A 14,826-nucleotide genomic window follows, 5' to 3' on the forward strand; every position below is an offset into this window, starting at 1 on the left:
AGACGGTAAAACCGTCCGATCAACCTGATCCGACAAACATAGCGCTGGGCAAGTTAACCACTAGCATCTGACATTATCTAAGCCGTTCACAAGGGGATGATTCAATGATCAAAGGCAAAAGCAACTTGACCATTTGTCTGACCAGAGTCAGGTAGAGGCAGAACTCTCGGATCAAACATTGATCCAACGGATGTGATTCAAGTAAGGAAAACTATAAAAGGAGAAGCAGGTGAAACAAAGAGGACAGGGCAAATGTAATCTAAGAATCTTCTTTTAAATACAAATATTCATGGCTAAACAGTATTATAACTTGACCGTCAGAGGGTCCTTCCGACCAATCCTGGTCGAGGGTGATCACTGACGTTTTGGTTTCTCTTGACAAAATAAATGAAGAGATACGTCATCTCGCTTTCTCTATAGAGAAGAATTCTACATTTCATACTATCCTTGGTTGGTATGTGATTCACGTAATAAAATAAAATAAAGTAGATTTTGAAAAACAGTTTTATGAAGAAAAAAAATTTGTGTTCATAAAAAACAAAATCAATTTTTGTAGTGTTTATAAAATTGATATTTTTTATTTTTTTTAATTGTTAGTGTGTGTTTAGTATTATTAATTTTGGAGTATTGTTGGAGCACTTATGTTTTTAGTATTATAGGGTTGATATCTAATTAATTTTTAGAATAGATCGAGCACAAAGTAAGAATTTTTAAAAGAAATCATCAAATTCTAACTCTGCTTATCGACAAAAAAGAAACAGAGGGGAATCTAAAACACTATTCCAAAATAGAGAGAATTTCAGTGTGATTTTCAAAACATGAAGCGAGGTATCAATAATTATTATAAACAGGGAGGTTAATGTAATTTACCATTATCATTTCATAATTGATGGGATATTTGAGACGCCGTGTGGGGGAGGCTGTTTGGTGGTGGCGTCATTATTTTAAATGTGTAAATCTTCTTCATTTTAAAACAGAAATAATAACAACAATAAAAAAAATAAAAATTGTAAAAACAACCATTGTTTTCGTATTAATTTTATTTTTTTGTAAGAAAACGATTTTCAAAAATTCATAATACAACTTTAAAATGTTTATTAAATTATAAGGTGTTTTTTTATAAAAAAAAAATAGAAAATATATTTTGAAAATAGTCTTACTAAACGTGTTTTTTAGAATGTAAATAGAAAATAAATGGATAACAAATATTTAAATTTGACAAATTGAGGGCTTAGAACACCTCCATATGATATGTTAAATCTAATATGACAGTCCAATAATTTTATTTTGGCATAATAATTGAATTTCACCTAGTGTGCCAAAAGCTGACATAGCTTTTGGTATTAGGCTTCATGTCAATTTTGACATGAAGACCACCTCATGCTTTCTTTTTCTGTTTTTTTCCTTCAAAAAAAAAAGAAGACTAATGGTACATAAAAGAGTCCAAATTTTAAAATAATAGAATAATAAAATTGATATATCAAGTGAAGAGCTTTTATGTCAAATCGACATGTGTCAATTTGCCACACAAGCCTTTAAAAAAATTTGACATATTAAATTTTGAAGATTTGGATAGAGATACTCTTATTATTCTTTGTTTTTGATTTTTTTTCTTTTTCTTTTTCTTTTTTTCTTTATTTAATGAAACAAATTGTGACATCTATTAGAAGATAGTCTTATGTTTCAAGATATATGGATCTTTAACTAAAAAAACAGTACAAAATTTTAGGACATTATTTAAAAGGGCAAAAACCTATTGGGACCTTTTGTTTTCTTTTTTTCTTTTGTACTTTCCAAATCATGAATACATTCATTGCTAAAAATGATGTGCTCAATTGAGAATGAAAAAATGATGTTGATATCATTTAGCTAATATCCCATGTTTGGAATGGAGAATATTTCTTTAAGTATTGAAAAATCAAATATGATTAAGGGAAAATTATTGAAAAGTTGTATATGAGGAACAATTCAATTGATCTGTTTGGTCCCACATTTTTTTTTTTTTTTTTTGTTAGTTTGTTCAGTCCTATGTATCACGTGTATGGTGCAACAAAGTCCTTTTTTGAATTGTTATGTGTTACTTGAGAATGTCGTCACCGATCGTCAGGTATAGTACACACTTGGTAACACCATTTTCTTATACATTTTTTTACAATTTGTTTGAATATTAAATTTCGATATTAAGCCGTGTGTGTTTTTCCCTTATTGTTTTGGCGTGGGTAATGTTTTTCCAGTTGATTGGTGTGGGTATTGGTTTTCCGAATGATTTGTGTGTGTGGGTCATGTGGTTTCCCGATTAAGGGGTTCGATTTTTTCCACTGTTGTGTAGTTCTATTTGTTTCACATTACGCATTTCGGGTTACCCATCTAATGCACCTGTCACGTTGTCGTAACCCACACCATCTTACCCCTGTGCATGCACGTCTATTTCCCTAAAACGTTTACCTGTGTGGTGTGTTTTGTTCACACCATGTACAATTATACATACTTCCGTAAGTTGGGTGGGGGTGCGTGTAGGGGTGGGGGGGAAACGATTCGTGGCCGTGTTTGCTTAGCACTAACTGCCTCATGTAATGTCGAATTCACAAATTGGTAGATCATCGCACCGCACATAAATGTGTTGCACACAATGCCTTCATACTCGTTCTTACGTGTGTTTACCTCATATTTAATTGCAGGAATGGTGCCCAATTTGATGCTTTTGTGTTCATACCGCAGTACAAGCATTGCATACAATTTACTGTCTCCATTTGTGTTCAATTACCTGGTTAACTTTGTGTGTTCCAAACTGAAGGGATAGATACCCGCAAAAATGTTATTGCTTTACAAGATTTTCGGGTACAACAATTTTGTGTTGTCGCAAAATGATGTGGACGGTCTTTCTGTTTGTAACACATTGATGTGATTATCGTACAACAAGAGGATCCAATTAACGCGATTGTAGCTAACGATTATGTTATGATAAACAACATTGTGCCACCGCGTAGAGGGGTCCAACGTGCATTGGAAACATATGACGACATTGACCTGGAACCTACTTTCTGCCCCCACACCGAGAAAGTGTTTATGTCTGTCTCATGGTCTAACGGTCTCACTTATGTTAGTGTTTCAAAGGCAGTGCGCAAGAATTCCATATGGTACTCTGCAAGTATACGGTAGAGTGTGGGTTTCAATACAAATACGTGAAGAACTATTCCATTCAAGTGACAGTTTGTTTGTACTATGAAGGACACAAAAGGTTGTACGTGGTTTGTACACGCTCGGGTGTTAGCCGCAAATGGTCTTCCGATGTGAACAGATCTTTGACGTTCACAGGTCGTCCCATTGAAATCGATGTTACGGTTTCACACAAACACCACCACAATATATCTTTAATACATATAGATGGAACTGCTCGACCCACCAGATCTTGTATATTCATATCGAAACCAAAAATGTGGGATTCGATCAAATGAATTTTGAATTTTGATTTAGGAAAGTCTGACTGCTTGATTTTAGGGCAACTGAAGAATCTCACAAATTATAGTGTTTCCGATTTGGGGATTTTGATTTTGTATTTCACGTCGTCACAACTCACGGTTTGTAATACACTTTTGTTGTTCATAAAACGTCAACACCAAACACTCGCCCACCTTCTTGTTGCCATGTCATTCAATCCTACCAATCACTACAACCAATTGCAATTTAGTCATTCCAATTATACAAGGACCACGCGGTGCAATTAAAAACATTTGGGAACAAGTCCATAAAACGGGATTTACCAATCAATTTCCCTATGATTAATGAGGGCAAGATGATCACAAAAAAAAATGAAAAATTTATCTAGAGGTCTCATCTCAAAAAAATGTGTATCAGAAAGTCTCATAAATTTTTTTTTGTAGGCAATTAAGTTCCATCGAATTTGAAAATGGTATACCGCAAGGTCCACAATCATACATCATTCTAATGTGTGTATTATTATCTTATTAAACTTTTGTTAAATATGTTATTATTAGAATGTGACAATGTAACATCATTCTAATGTATGCACTATTGTCTTATTACGTTTCTAAATGTGAGTATGCTTCATTTGGAAATTTTAATGTGAGATAGGACTTATGAATTTATAAGAATATTTATGGGACCAAATGGTCCATAACTCATGTCATGGATGTAAGATTTATTAGTAAACCACAATGAAAAGTCATGCTATGCACGGGATATAAAAAAATTAACAAAATATTTTTATATAAAATAATATAAATAGTTAGATTTTTGTATATAAATTATGAAAGCATAAAAAAATATTAAAACTTACAATTTAAGTTTCATAATTTTATCATAATTTATATATCAATTTTTAATTTATCACAATTTCAATCATGTAACTTTCAATTCTTTTGCTAGAGTTGTAAACTCAAGCAAGTTTAACCCAAGCAACTCAAGTCAAGTCTGCAATTTTTTAATGATTGAGCAACATAATTTTTAATTAGGTGAAGGCCTATGTAAAATTCAAAAATTCAAATAAATTTTAGTGGATTTGGATAGAGATACTAAATAACTTGAGAAATAGAAACAAAATTGTATATATAAATATATAAAATTATTTGCTAATTTATTTTTTAAAATAATAAATAAGATTAATTAAAATTTTTATATTAATGAACAAAAGCAAAAGCAATATGCTTAAGTTTTTTCAATATAATTTTTTTTATTATGTTTAAAAAATGCGCATTTTAGAAAGGGGTCATCGAATAAATTGATATTAAAGAAATTACATTTTATAATGACATAAAATAATTTTAATATAATTAGATTAAATTTCTTACGAAATAAAAGTATCTAGATAAAAAAAAAAAAGGTAAAAAAAAATTAGAATGCTATTCACATTTGATACGAAAATAATTTTAGATAACCAATAAATTATCAACTATAACCCTCATTATTTATTTTTTTTAAAAAAAAGATATTTCATGAACCATCACTTTTAATAGAAAAATAACATTTATTTCTATTTGTTTTAGCAAAAGTCACTTTTTCGCAATTTGAGGGGAAAATTTTTTCATTTTTTATTTTGGTTTGTTTAATTGACAATTGATATTAAAAAAAAAGGAAGATTTATTTTTAAAATTGAAAAATCAATATAATTAGGTTGAAATTTTGAAACTCTTGGAGTCCTCATGGTTAGAAATCCCTTTCTTAATATATAGTATAGATAAATAGATGTTCCTATATAGAAAAATAAATTATTTATTTTCTTTATTTGGGTTGAAAATTGGAAGTTTAAGCCCCTCTCTGTACCTAACTAAATTATGATCTGTAGAGTTTACATACTTAAGAATTTTTTAAAAATACAAAAGTTAATAAATGACTCTAAAATTTTATAAATTTTGGGGAATAACAAGTTTGTTAATATTGATGTACTGTTACTAGTGATTCAACGGTTTTGTCAAACAAAAGACAAGATTTATGATCTTTGGAAGTTAGTTTGCAAACATGTCCAAGTTCAATTCGTTAATTAAATAATAATGCCTAGTTATATTTTTAGACTTGTTTAATAATCGAATCAAGTTCAACGAGCCTTAATTCAACTAAAGTTTTGCAAATACAGGGGTATATACATCAAATTATATTTGTAGTAATTTGCAAATGGAGAAAATTTACTCTGTCCCTTGAACTATTGTAGTAGTGTGTCTTTGCCTATCAATTTGAATATTGCCCCTGTAAATTATTGACGTTGCTTCACTTTTTACTCCAAACTATTAATGGTGTTAAAATTATTAACAAAATTTGTCACCAACCCCTCACAAATATTATTAACTGAGGGTATTTCATAAACATGAAAAACCTCCTCCTGCCCAAGGTAGAAATATAATTTAGGTTCAAAGAAGAGGAAAAGATCATGAGAAAAGCTAAGGCTTGAATCTCCACAATTTGGTAATCCAATAAGACATGGTTGCTATGAGAGAAGACCTGTTCTCTCAATGCTGGTTTGGAAGCTCCATCACATAGTGAGTTTTGTCGATGTTGTTATCACTTGTTCATCATTGAAGTAACGAAGGTGGCTGCTCTGATTTTATTAGATTCTTCTTCTGTTTTACGCAATTAAAGATAATTTTCTTTATTAATATTTTAGATTCCTTACTTTGCACATGTAATCAAAGATGCCTTTCTATTAAAAAAAATTAGTATTTTCTAGTTTTACTAAATTATTTACCTTGTTTTTGTGTAAACATCTCTTTTCTTCTCTTTTCTTTTTCTTGTGTTTTGTTTTATTTATTTCAAAAATGATTCATCCACATAATTTCTTCCTTCTCTCCGAATTCTCCCGAATGTGTTTCTGACGGATAAGAAAATATTAAAAACATATTTAGAGGGGATTTGGGAGGGGGAAAATTGTGTGAATGTAGTATTACTATATTTATTTATTTGTTTTGTTATTACTTTAATGGTATTTTTACATATTGGTGGGAGGCTAAACCTCACAAAATTAGGAGCAAATGTGTAATCATGACTTGTAGGAATGGTAGTAAAACTGGATACAATAGGAGGAGATGAGGAGAATATAAGGGAAAGTCAAAGAATGCTAATGATGGTGGTGGACTGGCAACTGCATCAATAGAGAAAGTAATTGGTGGTGTTGGACAAGCCATGGGTAGAAAGAAATTGCTTGTAGTAGAATGCAATGCTTTTTGAGAGGTGTCCATAGAAATTCTCCTTTGTAAATACATCTCATATTTTCAGCCTGGCTCTCTACTTCACAATGTCAAGCCCAACCCAATGTTTTACATTTTCTTGGCCCATCTGCTGACTTGGGTCAATTTCAGCCTGACTCCCCTTCCTAGCATTACTCATTTCATTTGGATTGAATAATATTAGGTTTTATGAAAAAAAAAAAATTTTTTGATATATCAAAAAAATAATAAAAAATATTATGAAATGTTTCATAAAGTTTTTTTATTATTTAATTAGTTTGTGGTGTTTTATTATTGTATGTGCAATCCAATGGTAGAGAATTTTTATGAAACTTTTCGTGATATTTCTTTCATGAAATCTAATATTGAGTTTTTTTATTCATTTGGATTATGAATTTGGGGATTTGAAAAGAAAATTAAGAAAAAATTTAATTTATAGCTCGTTTGTATAATCCTTACTTCTTCTTTTTTTTCCCTTCTAAATCTTTATTAAAATTCATAATTCAAACACAACACAAATGAATCTTAAGTTCATGTTCAGTTTTCTTCCTTAACTCATGGTAAACATTTTGAAAATTTCTCATATCTTCTTCTTCTTCTTTCTATTTTTATTTTGTAAAACAAAATAATTTTGAAATTTTCTTATTGTAATAATATTGATATTAATTTCCAAATAAGGTTATGGCTCTAATTCGTAATTCAAAAAATTTAAAGAAACTCGTATTTTTGTGAAACAAAAGAAATCATTTTACCAACTAATAGCGGCCAGCAAAAGGAGAGAGCTAGCTCTTAAATATTGTGAATAATTTTTACATTTTTTTCTGAACTTGTTGATTTTTCAAGACAATTACAATAACTAATTTTTAAAAATCTCTCGTTTTTAATCACTTTCTTTAGATAACTCCTACTCCTCCTATATTACAGATTATTATTTTTTAAATAAAGTACACAAATTATTTTGATGGCGAAATGTTTTTAAATCCTAAAGTTATCTCTATGGCAACATGAACATCTAGAAATGACAATAAAATAAACCAGCAAGTCATTTACATGCTCTTCTTCATTAATATTCTCATTATTTTCAAGAAAGGGTGCACCTATTTATTCAATATTCTTGAAACAATACTTTATTTTATTTATAAATTAACACCTAACACTTTTATCTCATAAAATTTTAACATAAAAGTGGTAAATCCCATAATTTAGTGCAATAACAACTCATTTATGTTGTGTTTGATTGGGGGATTTATGGAGGAATTTAGAAAGAGAAAGAGAAAAAGTGTGTGAAACTAGGTGAAATATAAGTTTATTTTATTCATATTTCACCTAACTTTTTCCTTTCTCTTTCCAAATCCATCCTCAAATTCTCTAACCAAACACAGCATTAGGGGTATCACCTAAACTTGTAACATTTTAATTTTCATTTTTTTAATAATAGAAATTACATTGACAAAAAAAAATATTAATTTTTTTAAAAAAAAATTTAAAATTATTTCTATCCTCTCAAAAATAAATTCATATGAAAATAATGAGTGTTTTTTTATTTTTTAATATTTTTCACCTAATTAATTATTATTTGGTTTGGGAAAAGGATTTCTTGAAAATCAAACCAATCACACATAATTTCTTTTCTTCTTCATGTAATTTCCCCAAAACACACTACTATTTAGCAATAACAAACCCCATCTCAATTAAAGTGAAAAAGCTAGATAAAGTAAAAAAAAAATCCAACTTCAGGTAAAAAGACAGGCTAGAGATGGATCAAATGCTTTGATACCTTGCCCACTACTACCACTCTCTCTGTCTCTCTCTCTCTCTCTCTCTCTCACTCTAGCTGGCTTTGAAAATGTTGGTTAATCTGATACAAAATCTGAGACTCCTCCTATTAACTCTAGCATCAGGATTATTACTAGTAACCGCACACTATTCCTCATCATCCGATCCATCTCCCTCATCATCATCATCATCCTGGTGGGGTGGTAGTAGTAGTGCTACTACTACTAGTTCTACTTTTGCGGAGTGGAGATCCGCACACGCCACCTACTACGCGGCGGCGGACCCCCGTGACGCGGTGGGAGGAGCATGTGGGTACGGCGACCTGGTGAAGGGTGGGTACGGAATGGCGACGGCGGGGCTGAGCAGCACAGTGTTCGAGAGAGGGCAGATCTGCGGAGCCTGCTTCGAGATCAGGTGCGTGGAGGATCTCCGTTGGTGCATCCCCGGCACCTCCATCATCGTCACCGCCACCAACTTCTGCGCCCCCAATTACGGCTTCTCTTCCGTCTCCGGCGGTCATTGCAACCCCCCCAACACCCACTTCGTCCTCCCCATCGAATCCTTCGAGAAGATCGCCATTTGGAAGGCTGGCAACATGCCCATTCAATATCGCAGGTCTCTCTCTATCTCTCTCTCTCAAATTTGTTACCAAATTACCCTTTTTCTTCTTCTGCCATGCTATGTACAACTTCACCAAGCGTGATATCACGTGCAATTCGTGATACTTAGCATTTTGTCTTCTGCTACTTTATTCTTTCCTTTGATGCTAACGTGCGCCGTCGGTGCCCTTGTTGTTGTTGTTGTGTATTCTCACCGTTTCGCATTGATATATGTGATTATGTTATGGACCACAATGCCCTTCCTACGGTTCGCTATCTGGGAAAGAAAAGATGAGGGGTAGAATAACCAGATCAATTCACAATTCTACATTTTTGTGGTTGATGTTGATGATGCTAACCCACGAAGCCATGTATCTATGATGATGCGGACATATGCATAGATGGGTCGGTCACTCGCGGGTTTTTCGGAGTTCTCATGATGGGCAATGGGCATGGCCCTTTTGCAGGTGGTCCAAGGGTTTTTGCTACTGTGTTGCTTTCACAAAAATGTCCTTTCATCTTTAGTTATACATACTACTTCCATTGGTGAATTTGGGTGAAGGGTAAAAATGGGTTGCCAGTATGAAATGGTCCTTGTGTGGACTGTGGTGTTGAATTAACTACAAGACAACTTTGCCCACATTTAGGAAATTGAGCCATCTGATTCCAAGATTATGTATAAAATGATTTGTATTATGCAATGTTATGAGAAATATTATGAGGGTACCGCTTGATCTACACTATGTTTGCTAGGATGGAAAGGAGGGAAGGGAATGGGCCAAACCAAGCAAGCAGAAGCCTGTCCTAGAGGAGGAACTGAGATTTCCTCATTTTTGTTTGGTTGAGGGAAAAAGGAGATAAGGAATAGGATATTTTATAATTAGAAATGTTATGTCACCTGTTTTTTATCGTTACTTTTGTATCACCTTCTATTTGGATATTCATAATTGATTCTTTGTTTGAAAATAATCAGGAAAGAACTAGTAAAGTAGAATAATATCTTGTCATATACCAGTGATATAAAATGGTGAACAAACAGATGTTATACAGGATTGCTAACAGTCATTCCACGCATTTTGGAAACCCAATCAGCATTCTCTCCCTTGGCCCACTGAAAAAATGGGTGAATGGTTTATTTTGTGTCAAAGGAAAGGCAATCCTTCCCCCGTTGTCTTCTTCTCTCACCCACCCATCCACTATACCAAACAAAGAAGCCCACTTTCCTTCTTTTCTTACACCGAAACCACACAAAGTGTAATGGGGAAGGGTTTCTTTTTTCTTTTTTTTTTTTTTTTTTTTTTGATTGGTATTGGGTGTCTAGATCAAAACCCAACTAATCACCAGGGGTGCATAAGTTGCAAGTACACTATGGTTAATTCAAGGGTTTTCAAGGACCCTAAGAAATTGTTATCCATGAACCTTGGAGGGAGCACACCCTCAAAACCCAGTATGCTTTGCTGTGAAACATCAAATGCATGTTCTAGCATTTGATTCTGGTTTATGGGACTCTATATGAGTTCCTTGATCAATGTCAGATTGATTTCACATCCATCTGCACCTTTCCTTATGACTCCTTCTTCTATCCTCTCTCCAGTAGTACCTGTCTTCTTAGTGGGGTCATCTTGTGGAGGATGCTAGTGTAGTTTTTTTTTAAAAAAGGCTCATTACCCCATTGTTAGTGCCTTTAAACCAGGTGTTGTAAGAATAAATAAATGTCTAGGAAAACTTTCCTGCTGGAAATCCTAGATGCAGTGGGGGATGAAGGAATTTTTAACAGGCTTTTCTTGAGCATTCTTGTACTAGAACTTGGCCTAATGCCAAGAACCATGCAGTAAGCTTTCTGCAGTCATCAATGTATGTGTTTTTGTAGTATCTTCTTATCTGGTAAATTTGTGAGTTTCATTAGTATCTCCTATTGTTGATTACCAAAATTTAGAACTCCTATGTTGTAAACATGAGCTAGAGTTCAATACCTTAGAAGCTAAGGTACACAAAATCAGAATAAGTGACATTTGTATGTCAGAATTGCATCTCCATTTCTGTACAAAAATCTCCTGTCACCTATAGAAGTAAAAAGTCATAATTGAATGCCTGTCCTTTTGCATTCTCCCTAGGTTCATGCTAACTTAGGGACCAACAATATGCGTGTAGTTGATAATCTTTCTTGTTTTGCCTCTATCAATAGCCCTAAACTAACTGGAAGGGCACAACACAAAATCTTTTAGGGTAAATCACACAAACATGCCCTCAGGTTTCTAATAAATACTAAGATACCACTCAGTTTTTAAAAATTACAATAACAGCTTATAGTGCTTAACAGAGCATATGCTTTTACAGTTGTCGTCTCTCATTAATTATATTTATTTAAATGTGAATAAGGTTAATTTTAACTAAAATTGTCATATTAAAACTTTATGATGACGTCAACGGTCAACCTTTTTCATCCTTCTATTGTATAGTTAACGGAGGGGGTGTTTCTATATAGTGTCTGTCAGGTAAAGTAAGAGGTGTTATTGTAATTTCAGAAAATTAAGGGGGTGTCTCTATAATTATCAGAAATCTGAGCTGGTGTTAGTGTAATTTACCTATTCCATAAAGATAAGTGACATATCTCCCTCTCTGTAAAATTAATGGTTGTAACTTCTATCCTGTAGAATAGCTTTAGGATTTGTCAACCAATTAGACTTTTTAATCCATCTGAATCTGTTAATGACAACTGATACCAATCATTGTACGGTGGGTCTATAGCGATCACTGGATCCACGAGCTGACGGAGCTGGGTGGTCGGACTCAGGTCAGCTGGTGTTGACCTGTAAGCAAAACTCTTAAGAACTCACCGGTGGATGTCCTTCTCAAGGGCCTTCCGACGAACAAGTTAGTTCTCTCGAAGGTAGAGAGCAATGGAGGAATGTAAGAGATGAGAATGAGATAGCTACCTAGGGTGTATATTCTGGTTGTATGTATATTCTTTCCTGCCATGGGTGGAGTGTGCTTGAGTTGTACCCCCCCCCTTCCAAGGAGTTCCACGTGGCCCATCATTCTTGGGACGTGCACGGTGGTACGCTTGCAGTTTCAGGTGGCAGGGTGGGAGAAGCAGAGAACACGGTTTGTCTTCCGTGTGTCTGTGCTATTATGCCTGCACTATGTCCAGTTGTGAGGGCAGTGGAGGTCTGCTGCATGTTTGAGGTCATCCAACTTGGTCCCCATGTCTAGTTGGCCAACCGAGGGGATCAATAGGCTCGGGTTGGGCCTCAAATGGGTTGAGCTAGCTGGGTCGGCCCATGTGCATCTGGGTTGACCAACCAGGTTGGTCCCCGTGGGCCTATACTCATCAACACCAATCCCCCATAGGTTGGCGTTTGGAGGTTAAGTAAGAGTGATAACAAAGGCAACCTTGCAATTGGTGTGGAGGAATGAACTATATTTTTGCACTGGGGGGAAAGTTTTTCAATTGGTTTCTTCTTTATCCCAGAGTACCAGATTAACAATCAGAACTCTGCCAAGTATAGGGCATTCATCTGGGGACTGTTTCTCAGTTCCAGATTCTTCAGTAATCGGTAGGCTAATACATAAATTGTTTTTGCTTTTTTCTCAATTAACTAAGCTGTTTGCATGGATTAGTTCATCTGAGAGAATTTTCGCACTATATGGATCTAGTTGTGAACATTAATAACTTTTGTTAAATACCACAGTGCTTTACTATGATGGTGCTCCCTAACCAAAGTTAGATTTCATATTTATTTCCATCAAGTTTTGTTGCTTTGGCGCATGTAGTTTTCCTTTTATTTTCTGATGGAAAATGGGGGATGGGGGGCAGAGAATGACAGGAGTTTTTTTTTTTTTTTTTTGGTGGTTGGGGGGGGGGGGGGGTGACTCACCGGTGAGCCCCTTGATTTCGAATGTATGACTATAAATGAACCACATCATTCTATATAGATTTTTTATGGTATTACCCTTTATTTATTTATTTTTCTTTTCACAGTGTTTTGATCATGGAAAATAAGAGACGACTTGCTTGTTACTGGACTTTGATTGTTTCATTTCCTTTTCCTTATATTCTATTCATTACGCAAGTGCAATAGTGGGTTTGTTTCAATGTTCTTCATCTTCATAGAATTTTTTTTGGGGGTGTCTTATTTGATGGAATGGGTTTTGGACAGGATTAAATGCAGAAAGGAAGGAGGAGTTCGATTTGCAATTGAGGGTTCAGGAATATTCCTGTCAGTGCTGATCAGTAATGTTGCCGGTGCTGGAGACATAGTGGCGGTGAAGGTTAAGGGTTCAAGAACAGGATGGCTACCCATGGGCAGAAATTGGGGCCAAAACTGGCATATAAATGCTGATTTGAAGAATCAGCCTCTTTCATTTGAAGTCACTAGCAGTGATGGGGTCACACTTACATCTTACAATGTTGCCCCAAAAAATTGGAATTTTGGGCAAACTTTTGAAGGCAAGCAATTCCAGTCTTAAAAAATTGAGAACAACCCGGTTATCCTTAATTTTCCTTTTTGATTGGGTTGGAATATAGGGTTTGTGTTGGATTGGATTGCTGGGTCTTTTTTCTTGTGTTGTGAGTCTAATGTGGGTAAGGGAAAGTTAGATATGTCAAGTCATACTTAAAATCATCAGATAAGCAATGAAACTAAGGGCTTGTTTGGTAGGGTTTATTTCAGCTTTTAGTTTAATTTAAGCTATTTTGATGTGTTTTGTTCAACTTAACAATACAGCTTATAGCTTTTTGTAAGTCAAAAATCAATTTATTCTTTGAGTGGGGGAAGAGAAATTTAATTTATAAGTAAAAAATCAGCTTATGTACACAACTATAAGTTATAAGTTGTTAGGTTATAAGTTATAATAACTTTCCCACAATTCTACCAAACAGGGTTTAAATGCCAAAAGTCTCCATTTTGAAATGATTTACCCAAGTTATAATTTATTTCAAGATGATAGTGTGAAATTAAAGATAAGGTCATGATTTTTTCAAATGACTTTTATTAATATTTTATATGAGTTTTTAAAAGATTTTCCCAGGTTGATGTTTAATATGATTTTGTCATCCAAAATTCTTTTAAAAAAAAAAATCAACAAGCCCTTTGATTTTGTCATTCTTTACATTTCTACATAGGGTTTTGTCGAATTTTTTTTTTTAAAATTTTATTTTGGTTGTCCTTTTTCCTCGCAAGCAAAATATTATTGTGAAAATTCAATGATTAATCTGACATCTGGAAAAGTCTTTTGTTTTTAAAGAAAATTTTGATTCTTCTGTCTTGGTTTCTTTGCTTTTTTTTTTTTTTTTTTTTTACCATCCTGGTACATGTGGACGGTGTTCATATGGGTATATGACAAAACGAAGCTGTTGTGAATCGGTGTTAAAGTTGTACTGTGTTTTTTTTGTATTGAAAGATTAAACCAATTTAGCAATTTGTTGGGTTTTATATATGAAAGACGAGCATGTTATTAAAGACATTGCAACATATTGCCATTTTTACTCTGTCGATTGTGTACAAACAAATACGAGTTGAAATGCAGAGTATCAAAGGATTTTTTACAGTGTCTTAGGAAATTTATGATTTGAAATGTTTGATTAGTTGCTTAAAAAGCACATAGTTTGTGAGAGATTTTCGTGTGTGCTCCTTCATACTTTGTATTGATTTGTTATCGGTCCCTTTGGGGACATCCGATAAGATTGATTTGTTATCGAGTTTCTGAGAATAATAATTGCCATTATTAATCAAATTCTGATCTTTGATGGTTTGTTATTGACTTTTTAAAATCAC

The 14,826-nt window shown here is 33.6% G+C and overlaps 1 protein-coding gene across 1 annotated transcript; it reads left to right on the forward strand.

The window, feature by feature from the left end:
* Positions 1-8,280: 8,280 nt before the first annotated feature.
* On the forward strand, positions 8,281-13,595 carry EXPA13 (expansin A13). Its single transcript, XM_028239078.2, has 2 exons — positions 8,281-9,065; positions 13,210-13,595. Exons 1-2 carry the CDS (start codon positions 8,521-8,523, stop codon positions 13,517-13,519), a joined length of 855 nt encoding a protein of 284 aa, XP_028094879.2. The 5' UTR covers positions 8,281-8,520; the 3' UTR covers positions 13,520-13,595.
* The last annotated feature ends 1,231 nt before the right edge of the window (positions 13,596-14,826 follow it).

Source organism: Camellia sinensis, chromosome 4, assembly GCF_055761805.1.
Source record: "Camellia sinensis isolate YWXY chromosome 4, ASM5576180v1, whole genome shotgun sequence".
NCBI classification, from domain to species: domain Eukaryota; kingdom Viridiplantae; phylum Streptophyta; class Magnoliopsida; order Ericales; family Theaceae; genus Camellia; species Camellia sinensis.

Excerpts from the sequence above, each read along its gene's own strand:
- EXPA13 (XM_028239078.2), top strand. The coding sequence starts at position 8,521 with ATGTTGGTTAATCTGATACAAAATCTGAGACTCCTCCTATTAACTCTA. Across the intron at positions 9,066-13,209 it reads ATGCCCATTCAATATCGCAG|GATTAAATGCAGAAAGGAAG; the intron begins GTCTCTCTCTAT and ends GGTTTTGGACAG.